This window comes from Rosa chinensis, chromosome 2 (genome assembly GCF_002994745.2).
Source record: "Rosa chinensis cultivar Old Blush chromosome 2, RchiOBHm-V2, whole genome shotgun sequence".
NCBI classification, from domain to species: domain Eukaryota; kingdom Viridiplantae; phylum Streptophyta; class Magnoliopsida; order Rosales; family Rosaceae; genus Rosa; species Rosa chinensis.
The window spans coordinates 11,783,875-11,811,704 of record NC_037089.1 but is presented as its reverse complement, the minus strand read 5'-3'; the positions used below and the strand labels follow the sequence as shown (position 1 = coordinate 11,811,704).

The 27,830-nt window shown below is 40.1% G+C and overlaps 4 protein-coding genes across 4 annotated transcripts; 1 reads left to right on the top strand and 3 right to left on the bottom strand.

The window, feature by feature from the left end:
* Window positions 1-3,624: 3,624 nt before the first annotated feature.
* Window positions 3,625-4,563, bottom strand: LOC112187472 (histone H1). Its single transcript, XM_024326272.2, has 2 exons — window positions 4,323-4,563; window positions 3,625-4,236 (listed from the first exon to the last, which is right to left on the bottom strand). The coding sequence occupies exons 1-2, from the start codon at window positions 4,485-4,487 to the stop codon at window positions 3,811-3,813; spliced, it is 591 nt and encodes a 196-aa protein (XP_024182040.1). The 5' UTR covers window positions 4,488-4,563; the 3' UTR covers window positions 3,625-3,810.
* Window positions 4,564-7,072: 2,509 nt separating this feature from the next.
* On the bottom strand, window positions 7,073-12,015 carry LOC112187469 (nucleolin 2). The gene is made up of 11 exons (XM_024326268.2): window positions 11,660-12,015; window positions 10,021-11,414; window positions 9,859-9,948; window positions 9,212-9,676; window positions 8,815-8,926; window positions 8,540-8,689; window positions 8,081-8,454; window positions 7,875-7,968; window positions 7,733-7,785; window positions 7,566-7,650; window positions 7,073-7,474 (listed from the first exon to the last, which is right to left on the bottom strand). The coding sequence occupies exons 1-10, from the start codon at window positions 11,868-11,870 to the stop codon at window positions 7,582-7,584; spliced, it is 3,012 nt and encodes a 1,003-aa protein (XP_024182036.1). The 5' UTR covers window positions 11,871-12,015; the 3' UTR covers window positions 7,073-7,474; window positions 7,566-7,581.
* Window positions 12,016-12,071: 56 nt separating this feature from the next.
* On the top strand, window positions 12,072-14,574 carry LOC112187471. Its single transcript, XM_024326271.2, has 6 exons — window positions 12,072-12,243; window positions 12,331-12,417; window positions 12,512-12,596; window positions 12,921-13,009; window positions 13,991-14,102; window positions 14,241-14,574. Exons 1-6 carry the CDS (start codon window positions 12,208-12,210, stop codon window positions 14,468-14,470), a joined length of 639 nt encoding a protein of 212 aa, XP_024182039.1. The 5' UTR covers window positions 12,072-12,207; the 3' UTR covers window positions 14,471-14,574.
* Window positions 14,575-14,781: 207 nt separating this feature from the next.
* LOC112187470 (GDP-mannose 4,6 dehydratase 1) lies at window positions 14,782-16,277 on the bottom strand. The gene has a single exon (XM_024326270.2). It carries the CDS (start codon window positions 16,168-16,170, stop codon window positions 15,058-15,060), a length of 1,113 nt encoding a protein of 370 aa, XP_024182038.1. The 5' UTR covers window positions 16,171-16,277; the 3' UTR covers window positions 14,782-15,057.
* Between the last annotated feature and the right edge of the window lie 11,553 nt (window positions 16,278-27,830).

Here is a 27,830-nt window from a genome sequence, read left to right as displayed (position 1 = left end):
ATGTTCTTATTTTCTCACTAAAATCTTTCCACTCTTAATCATGCGTTTTAAGCAATTCTAGAACTAACAAAACTCAAAAGTCTTGACCATATATATATATATATATATATATATATATAGAGATAGATATATTAAATTTTCCAAATTCAAAAAACTGAGAAATTCATAAAAAAAATATTAAAAAAAATTTGCGGTCCTACTTAAAATTAACCTGCCTGAATACTATTCGTATTTGATTTTGTTAAGGATCATTATCAAGTAAACCTGCTCGATCTTCTCTTGGCCAGTGGCTCAAAGTTTTATGAAAAAATTGTTATCTGTGTCAGGATTCAGATTCACTAATTGTGTTAATTGGCATTACCTACCACATTAATTTCTTGTTTCTTTCTTTTGGGGGGGTTAACGGACCTACAAATAAAACTTGACCACAGTATGATGCATAATGAGTAGGCCCTAATTATAATGAAGGGCTTTCTTAGCTTGTAAATGTACGTGTTTGACTTTTAACTAATTAATCATCAAATTTGCTTATCACCAATATTTTGGTGGTAATACCACCACTCAATACAAAACTTCCATGTGTTATAAAACACAATTATAGTTAATCATGATATTTTATTAAAAAGTTATATTTTAAGTATTCAATTAATTTTATATGATGTGACAAGTTTTAATAGGGTGGTGATATCACCATCACCACAAAATAAAAGTGGTGAGCAAATTTGAATGCCAAATGTAGTAGCTTTACAGGAATCAATATATATACAATGCCACCTTGTTTCATTTCAGATAGAACAGGCTAGCGATGTATTTATTTCGGATCAAAAATCCACCTTAGCCATAAAACAGCTTTCCACAACATTAAACTGTAGTGCATATGAATGCCGACCAATAGGAACATAACAAGTCTTTGCATCTACATGTATATTAATTATTACATTATCTCACATTAGGAATGATTACACCAGCAGCAAGTTATTCATATGATGAAAATTCTCATGGTGTAGTGGCTCAGCTGTTTGAGCACCAGAACAACCATGTGATCTGTGTCTATCTTAAAACCATTTCTAGAATAGTTCATTTATGTGGACTAATTTGGAACTACATATATAAGGTAGGGAAGAATATGGTCGGCGTTAAGATTATTCTCTGTGTATGTGTTTAGATAGAGATAGAGTTAAGTAAACATGTATATTGAACTTGTTTTTAGGTATATATAAACAGAGGATTATAAGTTAGAACATCTACCTAAAAGAATTAAGGACGCCTACCCAAATCCCGGATTCTGATCCTTAAAGGAGAAGGGGCAAGTCATCACTCCGGAAGAGCTCGATCACATTCTTCAAATAACGACGTACGTGTATTAATATTGAACTTCATATCCGAACAATCTAATTTTAGATCGATGAATATATGCTCGAGTTCAACCAAAAAAAACCAATTATCCTAGACTTTATAGTATTTCCTCTATCAGTTACGCCATTTTAACGTATGAGTAATTGACACTAATTGTCATTTGTTTGAATTGAAGCTTGTATCCTGGAATCGGAGTAGTAGATCATTTATCTCCATACTCGATATCATAATTGTAACAAAAGGCGAAAGCGCTTGAGGTGTGTTTTTTCAACTAATAATACTAGCCAGATGGGTGAAGTCTTTGATAAAATGCCTCGATGGTATTTCATTACCGAATCTAAGAGAATACATGTTGAGATGCTGCTCATTGTCAACTTCATAAACATTCTCTCCACATTGTCCATAAAGACTATGAGTTCTTGACTCTTAATTATCACTACATCTCGCCATGATCATGGGTTGCTTGCTAATCATATGTATAAATCCAGTTGAAAGATATTAGCTCCACCATGTTTTATCAAGGCACGTTACAGATTAGGTTTCCACTTCTCCATGTTAGTGTTTAGTACAGCAAAAGTTAAATAGTTTTCTTTTGCCGACCCCGCCGCAGAAACGTCATACTCAGAACTCAGAAGCAGCCCATGACTTCATGAGCACTTGGTTTGGATCTTTCACGTTTCATCAAATGAGTGTAATTAGTACAGTGAAAAACCATGTTAGTTCTATAATCACCAAACCAGGCCAATACACCAAAAGCTAAAAAGGATATTATTATAGACATGTTAATATGCTATATATAACTACGTCTCTTGGTCGGGTTGGTCGGGTTATGGGCCAACCCAGAGCTTCCACACCACAAGCTCAGAAAGTGAGTGCTCGATCATCTTATGCTAGCTTTTGAAACTGAACAGACAGAGCGAGATAGAGGATCAAGAAGAATATATAGCAATTACTACGCTGGTTGACCAAACCAAGTTTCCATTTGGAACTTCAATGATAGCTAGTACCATAATGGCATATATATATATATATATATATATATATGGAACCCAAGAAATGCAAATCGGCCCTTCTGGATGGAACAATCAAGCATGACCGGCCAATTCAGAAAAAAAAAAGACCCAAGTAGAGTGACACCAATTGATCATGTCCAATGGGAATTCAGCGTTTCAATGGGAAAGGGACACTGGGCTTATTTTATCTTGTGTATTCTTATTAGTCAAACGGCGCCGGAGAGAAATAGTAACCTCACTCTCAAGAGTCATGATGTTGCATTTATACACCGATGTTCTCGACACAACTTGCTAAGTGATACCAACACTAAATTTGATCCCATTCTGAAGAAAAAGCTAATAGTTACTTACCAATAGAGATCTCATTTCATATGTAATTTAATTATGGGAAGTTTGAAACTTTTCATTTTATGTAAGAGATTAACAAAAGTTGGTAATTTGTTTGTCATAAAATTGGTTTTGAATATATAACTCAGAAGACAGACAATTTAGGGTTTATCCAAATTGACAATGCTTGGGCCTTTGACACGGATCCATAACGGACTGGAGGCTTGGAGTAGTTGAGACAAAGCTCGACCAACTATTCCAGATACAGCAACTAGTGGCTAAACTTGGCGGGCCGGCCAAACATGATGATATGACCAACATGAAGAGGCTCACGGTTTCCATCTTCTTGCGTGCCGAGCGGAACTAGCCTCGTAATCCATAATTTTTCCAATACTGTTGAAGAGGAACCCCCTTCTATCTTCCAGCAGAGAATGTTGCTAGTTGCTACCATAGCCTAAATAATATGGCGTAGACATGGCAGTCTGGACTCTGGACACTAAAACTAGCTAGAAATCCTGATTAAGCTAACCGAGTAAAATATCACAGATTCTATGAATATATTCCACTTTGGATTGATTTTTGCTAAATGGGACTCTGTTTCTGCATCATATGTAATGGAACCATTCTTGGAAAAAGGGGATTCCTATTGTTGGCCACTCCTGCTCTACTTTATTTTGGATACATCATGAATGCCCTTCTTGCTTATCCATTCTGTCCTCCAAAAGATCTACCAGATTTGGAGTACAAGTACTTGGCTCACATCAATTTACAAGCCTTTGATCATGGCGCAGTTTGAAATTGCAGCTATCAAACAAGCAAGTTCTTCTTTAGACTAAAATCATCTGAATTCTTTAGGTTATTGATATTCAGCAAATAAGGTAAAAAAGACTAAAATAAAACCCGAATCACCCAACCACAAAATGCACAATTAGTAAAAGTCAGTTTCATTCCATCATAAACCCAAAAGGTAGCAAATTACAGAGACCCAGTACCACTCATAACCTACACATTTCACATTCCCAAAAGAGAAACAGAGCAACAGTCCTAAACACCAAAACACATAACCTTCTTCAACTTATTAGCACTAGACCTATATACAACTTTTGACATGCTTTCAAGCAGCAGCCTTCTTGGGTTTCTTAGCAGCAGGGCTCTTGATCGACTTGGGCTGCTTCGGCTTTGCAGCGCTCGATTTCTTATTCTTCTTAGCCGGCTTCTTCTTCGTCACCTTTGGAGCAGCAGACACCTTAGTCTTAGTCTTAGTCTTAGTCTTGATCTTCTCCTCCTCCTCCTTGGGCTTCGAAGCTCGAGTTGTTCTTTTACTTGCGCTCTTGTCCTTCTTCCCCGCCTCAGACAACTTGTAAGAGGCCTTGACCTTGACCAGTTTCCCTCTCGCCTCCGAGTTCTTCAATTGCAGAGCCAGAGTCTTCTTGAAATTGGCCGGAAGCACTGCCTTGTGCTTCTCCTCCATGTACTTGGCTATGGCGTAAGGACTCGACCCGCTCTTCTCGTTCAGAGCCAACAGTGCCTCTTTGATCATCTGCACAAAATTTACAATCACATCAGTAACAAAAACAAAAACACATATCCGCCATCAAACCATAGCAAAAATTAAATTCAACTAACCTGAAAATAGGGAGGATGAGCAGCGGTTTTGGGTTTGGTTTTGGTTTTGGGCTGTTTGGGCTTCTTCTCCTTCAGATCCCTCAGCTTTTTCTCCCTCACTGGCTTCTCCTCCGTCGCCGGCGGGGCCTCCACGGTCGGAGCTTCGACTTCTTCAGTGGCAGACATCGCTAATCAGAGCAGCAACAACAACGGTTTTTTCTAGAAATGAACGCTAAACTCGTCTAACGCCATAAGAAAATGTTCCTCTCTGTATTTATCTGGAGGGAGCGATCCGCGGCAAAGCAACGGAGGCATCTGATTGGATGGCTAAGGGATCGCCAGTTTGTGCAGTGGAAGGATTGGGAGCGTACACGTGGACAGAAAGTTCTGGGGCTTTGGTTTTGTTTAGTGGGAAGAGTAAAGAGTGTGTTTTCTTGCGAATTTTTCAGGCTGATTTTCTGTGGGTTTAATTTGTGTTTCGAAGTGAATTTTTTTGGGGGTATGAAGAAGAAAAGGAGGGTGTTGTAATGTGCGTTGAAGGAGCAAAAATGGTTGGCATTTGAGGGTGAAACTAAGGTAGGAAATAGTAACAATTTCTCTACAAGGAAAGGTTAGTATAACATGGTTGGGTTTCTTCTAGTACTTTTTCGGGACTACTCTGTTGGATATCCCTATTCATTCTTATCTAGTTCTGGGATACTCGAGTGTGTTGTGCGCTTCCAGTTGTTAAAATGATACAAACAAATGTTCTGCATCCATGGATTTTCCATTTAAGAACCAACGAAAATGCAGAAAAGTTAAAGTTCTTTTACTTGTTTTCAGTGAATAACATGCTGGTTAATTGTAAAACAGACTGTTAGATTCTACAATACATAGACAACACTCATCAAAGAATACACAGCACCCACTCCCTAATTAGCAATCTACACTCGTTTTTTCCTATTTTTTGGTTAAATTTTTACAAAAAGAATATATTTAAGATACTTAAAAATGAAATATAGAGTAGATTGTAAAATGGAAACCGTGAATTTTACTGCCCGTTATCTATTATCACCGAGGTTCTTGCACGACAATTTTTTCCTCGTAGTGAAAGCTGAAGTTCAACCAAAGAGAAACAAAACCACATGATCCCTGAAGCTCATCAACCAGCAATATCAGATCCCATTCGACCAATAGAAGTACATACTATTCAACTGTTACTAAACATACTTTATAATACATATAGATCTTATTCAACATACAAATAATGCAGGCAGGAATGGAATAGAGAAAAGGTAAGGGACAACTCTCTGCAGCCAAGAGCAGAGCAAGTCTACTTGGAAAAACATCAGCTGACTTCCAAGTTTCCTGCACACAAACTTTCAGGACTACCACAAATTTATATTCCAAATCAACAAGGCCGCAGTGATTATGCTCAAAATTTAGCCAAGGCAATCCACCACAAAGTGACAATGTTAACGCAAGCTATGTAAATCATACAATTGCACTGTTTTGTTTGACCAATTTTTTTTTTTTTTTAAGGTTAAATACTGTTTCTCAACGACTGCTACCTTAAAAGGATCAAAATCAGAAGATGCATCTATACACATTAGCTGCAGCTACGCAAAGTTCACGGCAAGATATGGAAGTCATATATGACTGAGAAAAAGATTCCTTAGTTATGTACTGTCAACGACTGCTACCAAAAGGATCAAACTATCAATAATAGGCATGAAACTATCCTATGGCCATTCACTCACTTGAGCAATAACAGATTAGGTGGGATGGATAATAAAAAGTCTAATTTGCAAACCACAAGTATCCCCAAGGCCATCAACACAATGGTCAGAAAATCATAAAAAGCATTCAAATTCTTAAAACTACGGGAAGAATATAACACAGACATGTAGTGACTAGAACATCAGGCTTCTGTCCCTAAAATTTCACAAAAGTAAACGGCAAGCACTTCCAAAACCTATCATATCATCAGAAAGTCAAAACGCCCTACTGAAATCAATCTAAAAAATGATTACAAAGTTACGAACCCAAATCAAAGACATTGGTCTTCAATTATGAACACCATCTAGCATGTTTAGGATCTATCCTAATTTTCAAAATAAAACATTGTCCAAAAGTGATGATTAGAACTAGAGATCTGTGAGTAGTGAAACCCCAACACACATGTTTTGTACCTTACTATTCCCAGTTTTCCATCAATAGCTCAAGGACAATCACAAATACTTCTACTTGACCTTAAAAACCACTCACCCATAGTTTTCACCTGAAAACAATTAAATCAGATCTCAACCACATAAACTGGTGCCACAAGAAAATACCTCCGGAATCTCCCACAATGATAAACTACATATGAAATTGAAAGTAATCGGAAAGCACATGACCTGATCCATCAGTTATGCTCATCGAAAATAAGCCTTGAACAAAATTCTTTTAAACAATTCTATTCCAACTGGTGGCTGCTCCCTTCCCGCCAGAAAAAATGGTCATAAATTCTAGTAGACCTCTGGCATAACATTTCCATGCAACCATGGAAAACCTTTAACCTAGAAAAGTCATGTCAGATGATAACTCTAATTAATATTAGAAAGAAACAAAAAAGTCTCAGAGAATATCATGATCCATTATCTCCTTTGTGTCCAGGTAACATAACTCCATGATGCACTAAAATTTTGTGTCTCCAATCAAACCTTCAGGTTAATCTCCATGTTTCAATCTGCATGCTTAATCTTAACTCTTGTATCTCCATGAAAAGTTAACATCCTAAATCACAAAGCTTTTACTTCCAATAACCAAACTTCATTCCTTTAAACCACAAAATTAACCATGATCATACAAGCATCTTAACTTCAGAAGAACAGTCATAACAAAGTTCGTCAAGCTGTCCAGGCCTAGGCTAAAGGGGTAAATCTCTCTCAACCTCCATCATACAAATAATTACTAGTTTCTAAATAAAGGCCCTTAGACACTACCTAAGGTCCTAAACTACAAACATCAAAACTTGGGAAATCCCTACCCAAATTTTCTCAAAAAACAACTGTTAGGTAAAGAAGATGGATAATATGAGGAAAAGCAGGATAAAGGCAAGAGAGAGAAAAGAAATATGCAACTAATTTCTAACAGGCACAGCAAGCCACTTGTCCGTCCTTGAACACTGCATCCTAAAGATTCATGTCCACCTGATCACAATTATATAGGACAATCAGATCATTCATGTATGTACTTCAAAATGACAAGTTATAACTTAAAATTGCAAACCATTTGTATTACCGAATAGTTCTAGGGTCTAATAGTAGCGACCCCCACCATATGATTGATTGCGCCCATAATAAGATGAATGTGGACCATAATGCGACTGCAAAATGAGATTAAATAATAAATCATCATCATGATAACATACGATGAAAATCAGCAACACATAGGCATTAACTGCTTACTTCAGGACCATAATATTCATGAGGGTAGAGACTGCTACCAGCTCCATAAGTATCTAAAAGATGAAGCCACTTCAGTGAGTAACTAGCAAAAACAGTAACCAAACGGGCAAGCCCGGGAAGATAATGAGTGAAATATCCATACCACTATAATGGTTTCCGCGAAATGAAGCTGTTGGATCATTATAATTCAATCGTGGCCGATGTCTACTAGGCTCCAAGTAATCAGGATCATAGTCCTAAAAATAACATAGTTTCATATGACATGGAGTATCATAAAAGGGAATAGAGAAGAACAAAAAAATAAAAAACAAAAAATAAAAATAAAAATAAAAATAAAGAAAAGCTTACTCTCATATGAAATGGGCGCTTGATGCCTTGTGTTCTATCACGTTCATCATAAAAAGAAGGTTCATCAAAGTGACCACCTATGTGTGGCCCACCAAAGTGACCACCAATGTGTGGCCCACCAAAGTGACCACCCATGTGTGGCCCATCAAAGTGACCCCCCATGTGTGGCCCATCAAAGTGACCCCTCATATGTGGCCCATCAAAGTGTCCTTCTGGAGAATAAGGATGCCTCCTAAAAGGAGCAGGCATACCTCGCCCTCTATCAGGGGCACCATGCGAAGATCTATCAACATAAGGTCTTGGTGATGGGGAAGCAACTCCAGAACCTCCACCAGATGAAAATTGACCACCTCTAAAAAAGCCCCTTCTGCCCCCTGAATTTTACAGTACAGAATGAGTACGATATATGAGATTGGTAAGCTGAAAACTACAAAACACAATCATAAGCACTATAATAACCTCGTCCACGAAACTCAGCATATGGATAATCATAGTTATGCTGATTGAAACCCATCCTCGCAGTTTGACCACGTCCACCGTCATAAACATGTCTGTCATGTTGGAAATTTGCACGATTGGAAGTGTGTCCACTGCGACCAAAATCCCTACCTACAACCAACAGAGTTAAAGAAAGAAAATGATGAGAAAATCAAACTAACTTGAAAAAAAAAATTATAAAAAATAATAATTAAAAACAATTATTATAGGAAAATAATAAGGAAAAAGAACTCAACCAAATCTTGAAACACCGCTGCCACCATGGCCAATTCGAAATCCACCACGTATTCCACCCTTCACAGCCTGAGTTTTAGGCAAAGGATTTGAAAGTCTTGCTTTCACTTTTATCTGAAATTAAGGCAACCAACGTAAGTGTTTAATCCGTCAAGATAGACTTGAAAGTAAGTAAATCCAACAGCTATTATTTGTCATGAATGACATACAAACATCTGGTGAAAATTGACCATTACAAGGAAATGAAAATTGAAATAAGAATCGTAAATAATTAAGTCACTACCATGTAAACCTGGTAAAGGACATCCCCATCCTTTGACCAGTCCATTTATTTTTGCAATGTGCCAGACACCTCATTATTTGTTTTGAAAGAGATCGAAGAGGATAGCAGAAGCATACCTTTAAATGCCCATCACTCAGTGGTGTATTGTTTACAACATTAACACATGCCACAGCAGACTCGTGGCTAGAGAAATCAACAAATCCAAAATCTTTCCGCTTGGCTGTAGACATATTTCGGGCCAGAACAACACGTAATATTTCTCCATAGCATTTAAATTGCTCTCTAACCTGTTTCTCATCCCAATGAGGTGGAAGCCCATCCACAAATATTGACTTCACTTGGGCCATGACCTCAGGGTCAGGCTCACATATAGGTTCAGCAAAGGCCACTTTCGCAGTCCTTTCAGGGTGGCCAAATATAACATCAGACTGCTGAAGCCTCTTGTATGCAAGCATAGCATCACCATGACAAGAGAACTCAACAAATGCAAAACCTCGGCTCAACCCTTCACGTCGAATATCCGGGACAAGGTTTATGTTCTCAATGCCTTCAACCTCATAATCCTTTAGTTTTTGTTTAATCTGTCATCCCACATTATGATACAGAAAAAGTGAAAAATCCAGTGAAGAATACTAACAACTTCTAAAGACATTTATACTGTCTGACTTTTTATTTGTTTAGGTTTACATCAACATACATATCTGTTTAGTGATTTGTCTATTCAGGTAAATAATAAATAAATAATAAATGATTGGTCACTTACAGCTTCCTTTGTCCACGTATTGCAGATGTTACCTATGAACAACGTGGTATTGTCCTCACTGGGTGCTGTCCCACATCGTTTCCCTCGAATCTGAAAATTGGTATTTAGAAGGAAGCTTATAAAAAAATTTGAAACAGGAAAAGGGCGAAGTAAGATCCATACAGCAGGGTTTTTCATTTCAGACAAAGCACGCCTCACATGCTCCTTATCTTTGAACTCCACATATGCATAACCCTTATTCTTATTAGTTGAAGGATTCTTCTGTAACCTAACCTCAACTATCCCTCCAATCCTCTCAAAGACCCTTCTCACGTCTTCCTCCTCAACATCCGGATCAAGACCATCAAGAAATACCTCCCGCTCTTTCTTTATCTTGCGCTCCTTTGCGATGGCTGTCAACTGCTGGCGTTCATCCTCCAATGTCTCAGTTTCTTCTTCATGATCCTCTGCATCATCTGCCGGAAGTTCTTCCTCTCCATGTTCTCCCAGATCAATTTTCTCACCATATTCCATTTCCTCATCAACAGCATACATCTCTTTTGGAAGATCAGTATCTTCTCCTTGTAACCTTGCTTTGTCATTTTGTAACTTGTTAGCAGGCTCAAAAGAGGTCTCCTCATTACTATCATTATCCTTAGACTCTGCCTTCTGTTCTGCTTTCACTTCCACTCTTTCTCTTACATCGCAGGGTAATCTATTTTCTGAAGACTTTGTAACAACCTCAATTGCAGACTCTTCTATCTCAGTAGGATCCTCTTCAGCGCAGGGCGGCTCATTCTCTGAATTCCTTGCGACCTCCTCAACTACAGATTGTCTTATATCACAGGCCGGCTGATTTCCTGAAGACCTTGCAATCTCCTCTATTACAGATTCTTCTATCGCAACAGGATCTTCGTCACAGGGCAGTTCATTCTCTGAAGACTTTGCAACCTCTTCGGTTACAGATTCTTCTATCGCAACAGGACTTTCTTTGTCACAGGGTGGTTCATTCTCTGAAGACCTTGCAGCCTCCCCAACTACAGATTCTTCTTTCTCAACAGGATCCTCCTCATCACACAGCGGCACACACTCTGAAGACTTTGCAACCTCCTCAATCACAGATTCTTCTACTTCAACAGGATCCCCTTCATCACAGCGCGGCACATTCTCTGAAGACTTTGCAACCTCCTTAACTACAGATTCTTCCATCTCAATAGGATCCTCTTCATCTTCACTAGGATCCAGTTCTACTCTGACAGCACCTTTTTCATCTGTTGCAGAAACTCCAACATTCTCAACGGCTGGTACTTCTTCCCCCACAGCTGTTTCTTCCAACCCTGCAGGTTTTCCATCAAACTCAGCCATGACCTCCTCCTCTGTGAACTCCACATCCTTGATATCTACCTTTTTCTTCTTATTCGATGCATTTCCTTTTGCCTTAGCAGACTGTGCCTGTGCTGAAACATACACCGATGCCGGTGCCTTTGCTCTCCCGGAAGTCCTTCTCCCTATTGGTGAAGTTCCCACACCAACTTTAGTGCCTAGTGTCCCCTTAGCACCACCAGCCGAGTCCTCGGCTAGTAATTCAAACACAAGTCAATCACTAGACTAACACTACCATCAATAAACTCAAGCAGCTACTCAATTATTCATGTGCAAAACTATATTATGCTTAATTCTCCAGCTTATTCATCTATAAGCTACTGATTTTCATAGAGTAACAAACTTAATTTGCAACAAAAATAATACTCCTAAATCAATTAACCTAATAATTTGAAGTTTGAAATGAAACAGGGAACGAGTCGATCAGTTTAATCCGTACCTGAGGATTGACGGCGCTTTGAAGCAGTAACGGGAGCGGTTTCAGTCTTCTTGACCTGCATGGCTGCTCTGGCAGAAGTCCGCTTTGTCTCGACGGTTTTAGGAGTCTCTACTGACGGAGACGGCTGTGCTTTGGAAGCGGATTTTCTCGCCGGCGGCGTTTTCTTTGCGGTCGTCGACGGTTTAGGAACGCCGGCATTGCGAGTTTTCATGCTGGTGTGAAAATTCCTAAACTAACGAATGAGGTTAGGGTTTGATAAATTGAAGCTTCAAGTAGGTGACCGGAAATCTGATTGACTGTGAGTGGCGGACCACGGTGGAGTTTGACTCAAATGGATAGTGTCGTTTGGTTATATATAGGGGGAGGGGAGGCAAACTTGGTGAACCGACGTCGTTTTATAAAAAAAAACATGTATGCTCAATAACCAACCTCATTCCCGCCGCTTCTCATACACGCGCGAGTTGGCTCACGCTCAACTACTCCCTCTGTCCGTTATACCTCAGTACCGCCATTGAAACGCTGCGTTTTGCTCGTTGGAACCGCCAACTATGGGTGCCACAGAATCCTCACTCTCGAGCTCACAGGTAGTTCAGCTAGAAACGCCTAGATCAACTCCAATTTTTTGCTTCCTTGATTTAGTAGATGGTATAAAATTCTCATTATGCTTGCAGAGGCGGCCGGGCGATGAAATCACGACGGTGTCTGAGCGATCGGAGGTGGCCGATCCTATATTAGAGAGGCTCAGGTCCCTAAGAATTGTGAGTCTGTATTTCCTGCATTTCAAATTAGGATTAATTTGAAAGGTAAAGTTAGTTAGGGTTTGAATTGATGACAGTAAATTGTTAATTGCAGTCGACGCCATTACTGACTTCACCCCCAAGTGAGGGTAGCTTGACTGACATTTTAGTGAGGAAACCTTCGTCTTCTTCAGCTCCCAGTAAGCTTCTTGTTGACATTTTGTGGTTATGGGTTTTTTCTTCTTCTTCTTAATTTCCTGCAAAAAGAGTAAAATTAAGCTATTAAGGATTAGAGCAGTATAAATGTATGAAATTTTTACTGACTAGCTAAATGCCTAGGGTCTACAGCATTGTCTATGCTTCAGTATTTTTAATTCTTGAGCTATAAGCACAGTGGTTGAAATTGAATAGGTGCTATGTATTTGTCTTTGCAACATTGTTTCAAGAATTTCGTTGACTCAAAGTGGAAATTGTTTGGTGATGAGGCTGGTTACTCATGAGTCTGCTCTGAATTGTCTATATAGGTATTGTGGATCCGAAAGTGTTACTGGAACTCTTCTCGATGTACCGTGAGTGGCAGGAGGAGAATGTCAAAAAGCTGAGCCAAAAACAGGTTTGTCGTAATAAGATGCATCAGTGCCTTTTGAATTTTGAGTTTCAACACAAAGAACAGATGTTGCAGCACTTCAGTTTATTATTTAAGATTATTGGAAGGGTTTAGCAAATGCAAACTCAAAGTCCAGGAAGAACATTGATTAATTTTAGAATTTAGGGAAGATTATAGGAGCGTGATTTATATTGATCTTCAGTGTGATGATTCGTGAGTATAAGCGTTAGGTTGTTCTTCAGTGTGGCTTTATGCTCCTCCATCAGGCCAACTTTTAGGTTGATCTGGGTTCACTTTAGATCGTAAACTATTCACATGCAATTAGTTTGGTGAAGGTCCTAATTTACCAAAAAGACTCAGGGTTGGCTGAGATCATTGTTTTATCACATCTATAATAGGTGGCATATTATGAACTCGTCTAGTTCTTTAGTTTCGTTGATGAGCTGATATAGCTATCTTTTAGTATTATTCATCCTGAATGCTTGTTTAACTGGGTATTGTCTTAGAGATCCATTTAGATGCTCTAGTTAACAACGGAACTGAAGCAAGGGGATCATGGTTAAGACTAAAATCAGTTATAAAAAGTAATTGGAAGTGATCAACCTCGTTGAGGGAAATGTTACAATTTAAACTTAAGCTCGTGCTCCTTTTATCTTTTAATAATATAGCCAGCGGGTTTGCTGAACAGGTTCTGCAATCTATGCATTCATTTAATAGTTGCTCAAAATTGACAGAATTATACCCTGTTATTCTCATGTCTTGAAAATTAGAAATCTTATGGTTTGGACTGTGGAATGAGTTTTGTCGTTTGCTCTATCTGATAAAGAGCACCTGTATTTCCTAGAAATTAAGATTTGGGAAAGACTGCATATTGTATTTCCTAGGAATTAAGATTTGGGAAGACTGCATATTGGGAAATTGACTTGCTCTGCCTTCCTTTCTCCCAACGAGAAATATCTAACCATGATTTGATGATAATTGTGGCAGGAAGAGATAGAGAACAAGATAGAAATTGCGGACGCGTTGTCTGTTAAACTTAAGCAACGTTTTAATTATTCAGTGACAGCAATGAAGACATCCTCGCAACATTTATGTGGAGGTAATTATTCTCATCATATATGCAATATAAGTTCTGCGTAGGATCTTTTGCTTTAACAGATGTTGATGGACCTACTGTATGGATAAATGAGTTGTACACTTTTGTAAAATTAATCTATACATTGAAACATGGACACAGTTCATGCACTGCAGGTAGAGATTGGGGAACTTAAAGGAAGGTTGACGGAGGTTATTAGCAACTGTGATGCAGTGTGCAAGAGAATATCCGCAGAAGGACCAGAGTCTCTTCGGTCATCTGTCAAGCCTTTGGTTATCTGCACTGCACACCAAGAACACCAATCTGCCTCGTCTGATCTACAAATAGATCCAACCCCAAGTCTACCTTCTACAGAAACCAAGTTAGACTGATTCTGTTTTCATTCTTTCTTGTACAAATACTTTGTAGAGCTTGTGATTCTAGTGACATCATATTATTGCTGTTAATCGAAAAAATATTCATCGTTGATTACCAAGTATCTATTTTCAAGAAAACGAGCGAGTGTTAGCGAGTGAAAGTGCTGCTGTAGTCTTTCTCACTTGAAAGATCTATAGAAAACAAAAAAGGACCAGTAGGACACAAGACAACCCACCAGGATTTTGTGCTTTTCTTGTTACTCTTCCCTCCTTCAATTAAGCTAGTATCCATTAATAAGATCCACGTGAAGTGAACAAATCCCATCACCGACACAAAAATGAAATTATTTTACTGAACTAAAATTATTGTAAAATGAAAGGGATCTCGATCCGGCGTATCCCAGTGAGCTTCACCATCCAAAACATGAACTGCAACAATAATTCAACTGTAGGAACTGCTGAAATAGAATGAATGACCTTACAGAAAAATCAAACAACTTTCGGAACAAAGAACCACCAACAGTAAATTACTGGAACTCTAGAATCCATTGAACTAAACCACATTATAACTTATATGAACCAAAAATCGGAGAAGACGAAAATCAAGGTTGTTGCTGGGCATCCATGTATCCAGCATCAACAAGAACCTTTTCCCTCTTTGCCAATTCGACATCTTCATCCACCATCATCTTCACCAGCTGCTGAAACCCAACTTTGGGCTTCCACCCGAGAATCTTCTTCGCCTTGCTTGCATCCCCTTTCAGATTGTCAACCTCCGACGGCCTCAAGTACCTCTTGTCAAGCACAACATGATCCTTCCAGTTCATCCCCACATACCCAAACGCCACCTCCAAGAACTCCTCCACCGTGTGCGACTCCTCGGTGGCCACAACATAGTCATCAGGCTTCTCCTGCTGTAGCATCATCCACATTGCCTCCACATAGTCACCAGCAAATCCCCAATCCCTTGAAGCATTCAAATTCCCCAAGAACAGCTTGCTCTGCAGCCCGATTTTGATCCGGCCCACGGCCCGAGTGATCTTCCGGGTCACGAAATTCTCTCCCCTCCTCGGCGATTCGTGGTTAAACAGAATCCCATTGCAGGCGTAGAGCCCGTAGGCCTCGCGGTAGTTCACGGTGTACCAGTGCGCCGCGCATTTCGAGGCGGCGTAAGGGGATCGGGGATGAAACGGAGTCGTCTCCGACTGCGGGGGCGGGGTGGCCCCGAACATCTCGGAGGACCCGGCCTGGTAGTACTTGACATTGGTCCTTCCGGTGGCGTCGACGTGGTTGCGGACGGCTTCGAGGAGGCGGAGGGCGCCGGTGGCGACGACGTCGGCTGTGTAGTCAGGGATCTCGAAGGAAACGGCGACGTGGGACTGGGCGGCGAGGTTGTAGACCTCGTCGGGGGCGATGGTGTCGAGCCAGCGGCGGAGGGAGGAGGCGTCGGTGAGGTCGGCGTAGTGGAGCTTCATGCGGGCCTTGTGGGCGTTGTGGGGGTCGATGTAGATGTGGTTGATCCGCTGGGTGTTGAAGTTGGAGGAGCGTCGGATCAGGCCGTGGACGTCGTAGCCTTTGTTGAGGAGGAACTCCGTCAGGTAGGAGCCGTCCTGGCCGGTGATTCCGGTGATCAGCGCCACCTTGCGACGCTCCTCGCCGTTGGATCCGGATCCGGATCCGGATCTGGCGGTGGCGGTGTCGTTCTGGGACGCCATTGTGGTTTTCGGAGTTTGACGAAAATGGGGAGGACTAAGACTAGTGCTGGTTTTGGAGAAATGATGGGTGGGTTTTTGAAGAATTTTAAGGACGGATCGAGTCGCTGGTAGCTCTGTGTTTGGACAGGGACGCGCTTTTAGCGGTAAATAGGGGCGGCCAATAGGTGGATGACACGTCGGAAATGTGAGGGTCAAATGTATGGGAGTGGGGGAAGGAGGAGGGTCTGCCAAATTTATAGAGGCATCCTCTCTCTATGTTTAATTTGTTACCAAATAATGTCAAATTTGTTACCAAAATTGTCACCCCTGCTGAAAATGGTACTCCTTTTTTCAAATATTTTGTTTGTGCTTATTTTGCTAATTGCTAAATATTGAATATTAAATATTAATATTGTTCACCTGCTGACCAAATAAATTGTGTTCAACTGAATTTAGATATAAATTTTATAGTGGAGGAAATTATTAGTAAGTTAAGTTGTTTTGTTTTCCACCACTGAATATAAATCTAACTATAATGTCTCGAACCTGAATTCATCGGTTTACTAGTCATTTGAATGGTAAACGATCTTTACTTTCACTTTTACTGTCGTTTCAGTACTTTTAGTGGCCCTAAAATTTGACTTTTTGTTCGGGTCAAAATTTGAGAAAATTTCCTTCATGAAAGTTGTAGAAGACGTTAAACCGAGCATGTGCATATGTGGTACGTAAAAATCGGAGTTCGTATGCGAAAGTTATGGGCAAAATACTAAAGTTACTGTTCATAATAATTTTCTATTTACTGTGCTCGGAAATTTACCGAGTCTTCCTCTCCGACCCCTTCACCTTCTTCGAGCCATATCTCCTCCATCCGGTGACGGATTTTGACGCATAAGGTATCGTTGAAAAGCTCTCTTCCTTCTCTTCATTTATGGGTTCGTTTGGTAACTTAATTTGAACTGTGGAAGGTGCAGCAACGAGAAGAAGAGGACAGTCACTGTAGCAGATTGAGGTCAACGCCGGTTTCTCCTGATTCCTGCCACCACAGACGACAAACCTTAGTCCTTTGGAAGCGCCTTGAGACGTAGATAATGCTCCCCAAGTATTTTGCAGCGATTTGAAGCGTGGAGGAAAAATCGATGGTTTGAAGTTTGGGGTCACTATTCACAAATCGGGTTCAATGAACCTTAATTGTTGAGGTACTTCTACTCATTTTCTGACTTTGTCTCAGTTGAGAAAGTTGTTGTGTCTATTGAGTAGGTACTGCTACCAAAGTTTGGTGGCCATCGGAGGTGGTGGCAGCCGGCACGTGGGGCCCACGATGGAGGCCCGCGGCCCGGCCCTTTAAAAAGCCAGCCTCGGTGGGTAGTGGGCCGGCCCGCAAAAACCCAGCCCCGCCCGCCAAAGGCCTGCTAGACCCGGCCCGTAAATACCCGTAAAATATTATATTTATATGTGTGTGTGTGTGTTTATAAATATATATACACACACACATAGATTTAATCTATGTGTGTGTGTTTATATATATATATATATATATATATATGTGTGTGTGTGTGTTTATATATATATATATATATATATATATATATATCTGTGTGTGTGTGTAGAAGTTCTTATACTTCTATATAAAATATATGCATTAATGCATATATATATTCTACATATCGGTTGACCAATTCTATCGGATTCAAAAATATGATGAAATTGGCTAAATTTTTTACCACACTCATAATTTATTGTAATAAACTCATCCAACGGTCGATTTTTCCATTTTCTTTGGATTGATAGAGGTTGCTCTTTGGAGTGTATAATATATAAATATAGGTTTATAAGAGTAACTAAGTTTGACCTAGTTGATTGAATTCGAAACGAGAACCAAATTGGCTGAATTTTCTACAACCACCATAAAACATTACAATCTCTCCATCGAGCGGTTGGTTTCTCCAAATTCATTTTCCACTTCATGATTGCTTTAGAATGAACCTCAACAATTTAAATGTAATGTATAAGTCATACAACTTTAGGAGGAAAATTGGTGTAGGCCAATGTGTTTGTAATTAATTTTTTTTTTTTTTTATCTTATGAACACGCACATCCATCGATAGAATATTTAGAAACGTGATGTGAAAAAATAAGCACGTTTCGCGGTCGTCATGTCATCGGTCAACTAAGAAAACATACAAGTGACGACGGTTGACCAATTCGATCGGATTCGAAAATATGGTGAAATTGGCTAAATTTTTTACCACACTCATAATTTATTGTAATAATGTCATCCAACGATCCATTTTTCCATTTTCTTTGAATTGATAGGGGTTGCTCTTTGGAGTGTATGATGTATAGATGTAGGTTTATAAGAGTAACTAAATTTGACCTAGTTGATCGAATTTGAAACGAGAATCAAATTAGCTGAATTTTTTACAATCACCATAAAACATTACAATCTCTCAATCGAGCGGTTGATTTCTCTAAATTCATTTTCCACTTCATGGTTGCTTTAGAATGAACCTCAACAATTTAAATGCAATATACAAGTCATACAACTGTAGGAAGCAAATTAATATAGGCCAACATCTTTGTAATTAAAATTGAAATTTTTATCTTATGTCCACGCACATCTATCGATGAAATATTTACAGACGTGATGTGAAAAAATAAGCACGTTTCGCGGTCGTCATGTCATCGGTCAACCAAGAAAACATACAAGTGACAACAGTTAACCAATTCGATCGGATTCGAAAATATGGTGAAATTGGCTAAATTTTTTACCACACTCATAATTTATTGTAATAATGTCATCGAACGGTCCATTTTTCAATTTTCTTTGAATTGATAGGAGTTGCTCTTTGGAGTGTATGATATATAGATATAGGTTTATAAGAGTAACTAAATTTGACCTAATTGATCGAATTCTAAACGAGAATCAAATTAGCTGAATTTTTTACAATCACCATAAAACATTACAATCTCTCAATCGAGCGGTTGATTTCTCTAAATTCATTTTCCACTTCATGGTTGCTTTAGAATGAACTTCAACAATTTAAATGCAATATACAAGTCATACGATTTTAGGAGGCAAATTGATATAGGCCAACATCTTTGCAATTAAAATTGAAATTTTTATCTTATGTCCACGAATATTTACAGACATGATGTGAAAAAATAAGCACATTTCGATGTGGTCATGTCATCGGTCAACCAAGAAAACATACAAGTGACGACGGTTGACCAATTCGATCGGATTCGAAAATATGGTGAAATTGGCTAAATTTTTTACCACACTCATAATTTATTATAATAATCTCATTAAATGGTCGGTTTTCCCATTTTATTTAAGTTGATAGAGGTTTCTCTTTGGAGTGTATGATATATAAATATAAGTTTATAAAAAATATTATCTTTAAAGATTTATTTGTAAATAAAGCCCGCAAGGCTTAGCCCGGCTAGGCCCGAAAAAGCTCGTGAGGCCCGCATTAAATGGATGGGCTTAGCTCCTTCAATTTACAATAAAGCTCGGCCCGGCCCGTTGATGAGGCCTACTGCTTACTATGTGTTCGTGGGTGAGTAGAGCAGAGCATGGGATGCTCCGACCCGAGCCTGGGAGACTCCCTTATTTGTATGGTGAGAACTTCTTCCCTATATTTGATTGATACCTTCAGCTAGCAGGGCTAGCTTGATTTCTTTTGACCAACGGGGCTGGAATGTTTTCACGAATCTTCATGTTGCGAAAATATGTTTTATCCACGTTGCATGCATCAAGGTTTTTAAAAGATGAACATGTGGGAAAGTATTAAAGCTTTACTTTTATTCGAATTATCTTGTTTATTTATTTATTTTGTCCACTCACTCTAACGTGTTTTAAATTACTTTCCTCTGGACCCTTCGGTTTCAAATGCCCAGTTTACAGGCGAATTAGTGGAGGTCGGGCGTACATGGCATTTGAGGCATAATTGTTACTACTTCCGCATTGTAGGATCCCTTGATCCTTTACTCTTCTTTTTATATCCTTGTGTATTAGTATTGCTCTGATAACCTTTGGGATTAGTATTGTTAAGTTGAGTTTTATGTTTTGTGAAAGTGGAGTTTATGGTAATTGGGAGCAGGGTGGCTCCAGGAGTATAAGGTTGGTTTGCTTGAAGTGTTTTGTGTGTTTTATAGATTTGTGGATAGTCCATTTTAGGGGTGACTCTGCGGCATTTTTGGTAGAGCTATTCCTAAGGTGGGCCCCACAGGGCCACCTCAGATTTTAAGGTGAAATTCGGGGCGGGTCCTGTCACTAACAGTGGTTGAGCACAATTTATTTGGTCAGCAACTAATCAGGTGAACACCATTGTATAAAATATAAGAGAGTGGTCTATTGTTTGCCACTAGACTGTACAATATTGGACCATTTAGTTAGGGACGTGCTAATGTGCAATCTACTAAAACAAGTAAAGTAAAACCTCTATAAATGAATAATGTCGGGACTACAATAATTATTACTTTAGAGGGGTTATTATATTATCGATAAATGCATAATTTAGTTATTTATTGATAAATGAATATTTATTTTTTTTAGGGGAAAGAAAGATATATTCATGTGATTAAAAGATCATACAACTTACAAGGTCAAACTGGGGGATCCAAAGACCAGACCCTTACAATCGTTGCTCATATAAGCACTGACTACATAGCTAGTCAGGCTATTGCTCAAATTATTCATTACTACATCCTAGAGAAGAAAATGCAAAGACCAAAGTCCAAAAAAAAAAGAAAAATACAAAGAAGATGAAATCTAACTATTTCTCTAACATTACCCTAACCCTAAGCAACTATTCTAATAAGCTTAAGGTCTAAGACCTTCTGTGGTGTACCTTTCCACAAGTCAATGCAGAATACGCATAGGAGTAGAATAATGTAAAGCAAACCTCCCTAACCCTCCTGGGAAAGGGGTTCCTGCATCACACCAATAACTGCAATGGTGTCCATGGCCGAACCCCAAGGCTATTTGCCATAAATTCCAAGCTCTTTGGAACATCGACAAGTTTGGGTTTGTTTCTCCGACCACGGGGTTTGCCTTTCTTCTTCACCTTATTCTCTACTGAGGTAACAGAGACCTCGAACAAACCTTCATATGATAGCCCAAAGTCAGACTGCAACTCCATGGGCACAAGCTTAAGACCATGCTTTGGATGCTTCCCAACCCTAACAATGTTGTTAACCCTTTGCCTTCTCACCCCAGAAACCCTAACGGGCTCCTCGAGATCCATATGAACAAGAGGAGTTGAAGAGGCTAGGATAGGAGGTGTGGTAGCCAGAAACAATGGTATAGGAGATGCCGTCGTAGCCGCCATCTCGCCCTCCCGCATCGCCTCAGCTTTCGCCGCCTTAGGACAAGCCGCCCCTCCATGGTTAATCATCCAACAAGATCTACACCTCCCTATCAAACATAGATACTTGTATCTTAGATCCACCACCTCTGTGGGGGAAACCCTAAAGCTTTTCTCAAGACGTACTAGATTCCAGATTGAGAGCCTGACCAGTACCGGCGCCTCACCATCACGCAGCCCACTTTCATCCACCTCCAGCATCGGCCCAATTGTTTCTCTAATCAATCAGAGAGTATCGCTGGTAAGAAATACTGGAGGCAAGTTTTAGATCTCCACCTATATCCCAACACACTCCAGAGGGATGGCAGTGATGTCAGATGCGCCGTCGTAGTCATTAAGGTGGAGCCCTCGTTCTGATGGCGATGATGGTGGTCGACGGTGGTGCTTCTAACGTATTTGCACAAAAGGTGAAGTAGGACTAGGTTGGGCCTATTGTTGGGCTTCATTGGGCCTTGACCTGTCCTTTGTACCTTTGCCCAAAATAGTTAGACTTTTTTCTTTAGTCATTGAGCAGCACCATTGAACGTTGAAAACACCACGGGTCGCCTCTCTTAACCCTAGAAATGTCTCTGGCATTGGAAAAGGAGAATAGGAACCGATCGTTGCTGCACTCCCACAATCCCATTCAGACGCCACATAAAGCAGATCGCACTCTGAAATGAATCTATATTCACCGATCCACAAGAATTCAACCGTCCAACCATGAAGTGATTGCGAGAGAGGAAAGGCTTCCCAGGGTTCCTGAGATCACCAAGGTCCACCGGATCCTCCCTGTCCTGCAACGCAAGCCTCGAAGCCCGGCTCGCCGTCCTTGGGGAAGTAGTTGCCATGAAAAAGCTGCCGCTCAACCTTACTCTAGCCCTAACCCTAGCAGATGCAAAGGGAGAGCAGAGAGAAAAGTCGCGTTATTTTGATATGCAAATTTATTGATAAATGAATATTTATTACTTTTGAAAGAGTTTTATGTTATTCTTAGTTGAATTATATGACACAATCTAATTTGATTAGGTTGTCTACCGAAGATAATCAATATTTAGATAACAATTATGCTATATCAAATGTTTCTTTGAAAGAGACATTTCAAGCAGTGATCGATAACTTTGAATAACTACTTGCTACAAAATGAAAAATAATATATCAAATCTGGTTCATGCGTTGCAATAAATTAAGGATGAAGTTTTTTTTTTTTTTTTTTTGAGAATAAGGATGAAGTTTAATTCGGTTAAGACACAATGAAAAATCAAAGGATTATAAAAGGATATTTTGAAAAATAGTTAAATTGAGAAAATATTTACAAATTGTTAAAAGTTCCTTAAGTAATATCTATTTTGAATTTTTATATATTATTTCTTTTATGTATTCCATCGATTATTAATATTTTTTGTCATATTTTTTCATTTATTTCATCAAATTATTACTTTATATATTTGTTGGTTATGTCTAAAAAAACTATTATCTTATGCATTTAGCGAGGTTCCTAGTAATATGCACTGGTCTCGAGTTGAGACTAAAGAAATTTATTATTTAATCGATGTTATTAATTTATCAAATATTCATTTTCGAGGTTTTACTGTAGATTCTCTAAGATATAGAGATCCAATTTCTGGTCATTGTAAGTTTGTAATTATTGTCATTTTTTAAGCAAAAGATGTCATAATAGCAATAAACAGCCTGTTTAAGGATATCTCTATTTGTGTTTAATCCAAACTCTAGGTTACTTGACCTAGTGGTAATAGGGTTCAATTAGAAGAATCTAGAGATTCTTTTTCCTTGTATGATTCTATCTCTATGCATTGTAATCCTCTATATAAAGAGGCCCCTATTATCAATGAGAATACACAGCGTTTATCTCTCAATTTCTGATTCCCTAAAACACGTTATCAGCACGAAACCCTAACCCTGAAGCCCTAAATTCGTAGCCTTCAAATCCCAGAAACCACCGCTGCCCACCTTGAAGATCTCAACTCCAAGAGTCCAGAACCGGCGGCCCCACCCCCAGAACCGGCCGGAAAACCACCAAACCGGCCACCGGAAGTAACGAAAGTCCCTCTGCCCGGTTCAAAGCTTTCCTCCCAGCCTCCTGTAGCCATACTCCACCAGAAGCTGCAACCAGATCCCAGATTACCGGAACCGAAAAAACTTTTACCGGAACCGGCCAGAAGGACCTCAAACCGGCAACCAAAAGCTGTTCCATCTTGAACCGTCGGCAGCTTACCTGGTCATCCCAGCCCCTGCTTCAGTCAGCCCTACGTCAGCCCAACCAAAAAGCCCAGAATCAAGAAGAAGACTCGGCCCAGAAGCAAGGGACTGCCCTGAAGCCCAGCAACGCGGCCCACTGACGTCAGCGTCCACGCAGACACACAGTCAGCACAAGTCAGCATCCAGTCAGCCCTGCCACGTCAGCGCCGCACTGCCACGTCAGCTCCTATCTGCCATGTCAGCACCCCGGTCAACGGTCAATCAACGCCTGTCAACACTTTTTCGGCGATTTTTCCTGCCAACTTTTCGGTCAAGTTTTCCGACCACTTTTTAAGGTAATTTTTTCTAAAAGTTCCCGTTTTTGAATTTTTTTATTTAATTTCTTCTTCTTTTCTCGGGGACTTCCAACATCCTTTCTTCTACTCCCCTTTCTTCTACATAGGGGAGACCAAATGCCGAACTGTGGGGGTTCGTGCTCACTCCAAGCTTGGAGCTTGTAGAGTTCTCCAAACTTAGAGTTTGTTGAGAAGAAAACGATCGACCACATACATCGTTGTTTCGATCTAATCCAAAACCCCTCTTGAAATTGGATTTTCTTGGAAGCGATTACGCTCAGAAAATCCCTAATTTCTTGGAAGCGACTACGCTCAGAAATTTAATAGTTTTTCGTGGTAGCCTTTTTTCGCTCCGAAACTAACCCTAATCTTGTGTTGTTTTTCAGGATGAGTAACCTTAACAAGTTGAACTTCGTTCCACTAGAGACAACTGGAGCAGGATACCATAGGTGGGTCCGAGATGTGCGTCAACATCTTAAGGCTGATGGACTTCTGGGAGCCATCCAAGAGCCTGGTCAGAACGTGCTCTACATTGAGCAAGCTACTGCTTTAGAAGCAAAACAAGGTAAAGCCATAATTCTCATGACAAGGCACATGAATGACGCGCTCCAAAATGAATACCTCAATGAGGAAGACCCAAGAAAGCTATGGGTAGAACTTGAGCAGCGATTTGGCAACGTTCGTGACTCCCTGCTTCCTGATTTAGAAGTGCGAAGGCATAGCCTCCGCTTTTGTGATTTCAAGTCTGTGCTTGATTATAACTCGGAAGCTCTTCGTATCAAGTCTCTGATGGAGTTTTGTGGCCAAGCCATAACTGATACGATGTTGATCGAGAAGACTCTCTCTACCTTCCCCGTCTCTGCACTGATGATTTCAAAGAATTATCGGATTGATGTAAATGCAGGACGTATCACAAGGTTTCATGAGCTCATTGGCGCCATGAACGTAGCTGAAAAGCACGACAATATTCTTGTGAAGAACTATAATGCTAGACCCGTGGGAACTAAGCCTATTCCGGAGTCTAACTATCTTCGCGCCCCCAATAGAGGACGTAGGGAGCGAAACCCTAAGAGTAGGGACAATTCTGGACATTCTGGTCCATATGTTAGCCCTAAAGAGGAAGGAAATCTCCAAGAAAGGCGTGCACGGAATTGTGGAGGTCAACGTGTGAAGAGAGAGAGAGGCGGAGCCTCCGACCATGGTGGTAACACCACCAAGAGCATAGGTCGTCCAAATCGCGCCCCAATGGCGCCTCGATCAAGGGAGCCTGACCATAATGATGTTTGTTTTCGATGTGGATCAACTGAACATTGGGCCAAAGCATGTACAGCACCCCAGAATGTTGCAAACGCATACAAGACGTATCGTGAAGCAAGGGAAGCAAATTACATGGAACAATAAGATCAAGATGGAGATCTCGATCTAAGGGTGGAAGACTACAAGGATCAAGACCCAAAAACTGGAGATTTTGATTAAGTTTTTTTATTTTCCAAGAGATGTAGGCCATTGCCATATTACTTTTGTAGTAGATGCCAATGATATTAGTCTTTCTTCAAAGCAGGCGTACTCAATGTAAAAGTGATGTCTAGAAAGGTTTTGAGATAAGTGGTACTTAAGCGAGTTTTGCTCCACCGACATCTCTCTACTCACCTGGTCACATTTACATTGGAATTACCGAAAGAAGTTAGACGACTACCATTGTTTTGCATTAACTAGTTTATTGGATTAGATTTTCTTTGGTGAAAAGAAACGATGATGTAATTCCGTTTGGCTTATTAATAAAAGTTGAGTTCTCTTCTTTATGACTCCTTTTTAATTACTAGCTTTTCTACACTCTTAGGGCAAATTGCCCTATGAATAGCCAACGGATTCCATGCGAAAACTCATGTAGAGAATGGAGATGAGTTCCTTTGCTCAGGCCCAACCAGAAATCTCATTGGTTGCTTCTAAAGCCTCTCGCTCATTTTGAAAAGCCAGTTCCTTCGGGAACTTAGGACTGAGACCGTCCTACGCAAATGATATGAAAATACTCATTCTGTTCTTACATCAAATCCATGGGGATTCTATGGACTGATTCAACCAACCTGCGGACGTTTAAATATCTCATGATGTTGGTTGACACGCAAATACGCTGGTCACGTGTCGTGCCATTTTCCACTTGTAATGCTGCTTATGCTACACTCCTAGCACATATCATATGACAACGGGCTCACTCCCCAAATCATGATATTCTGTCAATTGGATTTGACTATGCTGGAGAGTTTACATCGAAGACTTTCGATAGTTATTGCATTGGGATTGATATTGGACATCATATTCCCTACACCCAATTGGTCTAGCGGAAACGACTACGATGATAGTCTGGACATTGGTAATGCGCACCACTCTCTTTATATCCGCTTGAGGTAATGCAATATCGCATGCAGCTGTGTTAATTCGTCTACGACCTACCACCACTCAATGTCCCCCTGCGTTACAGCTAGTGACTGGGTACAAGTATTTTGTACTTACGCACATTTGAGTGAGTCATTTATGTGTCCATTGCGCCGCCACAGCGCACTATGATAGGTCCTTCCAGACGAATGGGCAACTCAGTTGGATTTGAGACTCCCACAATCGTCCGCCACTTAATGCCCTTGCAAGGCGATCTCCTTACCGCTAGACTTGCGGATGTCACTATGATGAAACAGTCTTCCCGTCGTTCTGGGGAGATGAGAACACAGATGTTCAACAGGAACGACATGAATTGTCGTGGTCTGTCCCCACTATGTCTCATCTTGATCCCTATTAAAGTGACGAGATCACACAAATATGCTGCAAACATGCCTGCAAGGAAGGACGTCCCTACGAGAGAACGTAACGCCACCCTACACAGAGGTAGGCATGGCACGCCAAAGAGAGTGGCACTCTAGCGTTATAGGCCATGACCCCAGCTATGATGCATGGGAGGCCCGTGGGTTCGAAGGATACATTGGCACAAACCAATCCTTGAATCATCGACACTCAAAATCCGTCTCATGAGAATCTTCCAGGTTATGGTTATTGTTGGGGGACGCCTCAACGTCAAAACCTATTCCTGAGAATATAGAGCTCAATGAAACTTACACTAGTGTACATGAGACGTGGGATAGAAACTCCATCATAATTGATGATGTAGTTGCGCATTTCGTTACGCATGAGTTTATTGAGTTTAATGATATCGAACCACGCTCTGTTGATGAATGAATGCCAACGTAGAAAAATTTGGCCTAAATGGAAAGATGCGATCCAGGTTAAGATGGATTCTCTAACGAAGAGGAAGGTTTTCGAGATAGAGATGCTAACACCTCGTGACATAAAACCTATTGACTAATGGGTCTTCGTTAGAAAGCGTGATGAGAAAAAGAGATGGTAATCTCGCCTTATGGCGCAAGGCTTCTCAAAAAACCCTGGAATCGACTACGATGAGACATATTCTCTCGTAATGGATGTCATTGCACTCCACTACCTTGTCAGTTTGGTAGTTTCCGAATAACTGAACATGCAGCTTACAAATGTGGTCACTATGTATCTCTATGGGGATCTAGATACGGAATATACATGAAGGTTCACAGTGAACTTCATTTACCCAAGTCAAGAGGCTCTAGACCACGGGGCTCGTTTACAATAAGATTGAAACGCTCACTAAAGTGACTACTTGATTGGGAAGAGATATGCCCACTCGTTTCTATAACAAGTTTCGGATTCTATTGCGGTTCATGTTGGACATGATCTTCATTAGAATCCCTTAAAGAGTTAA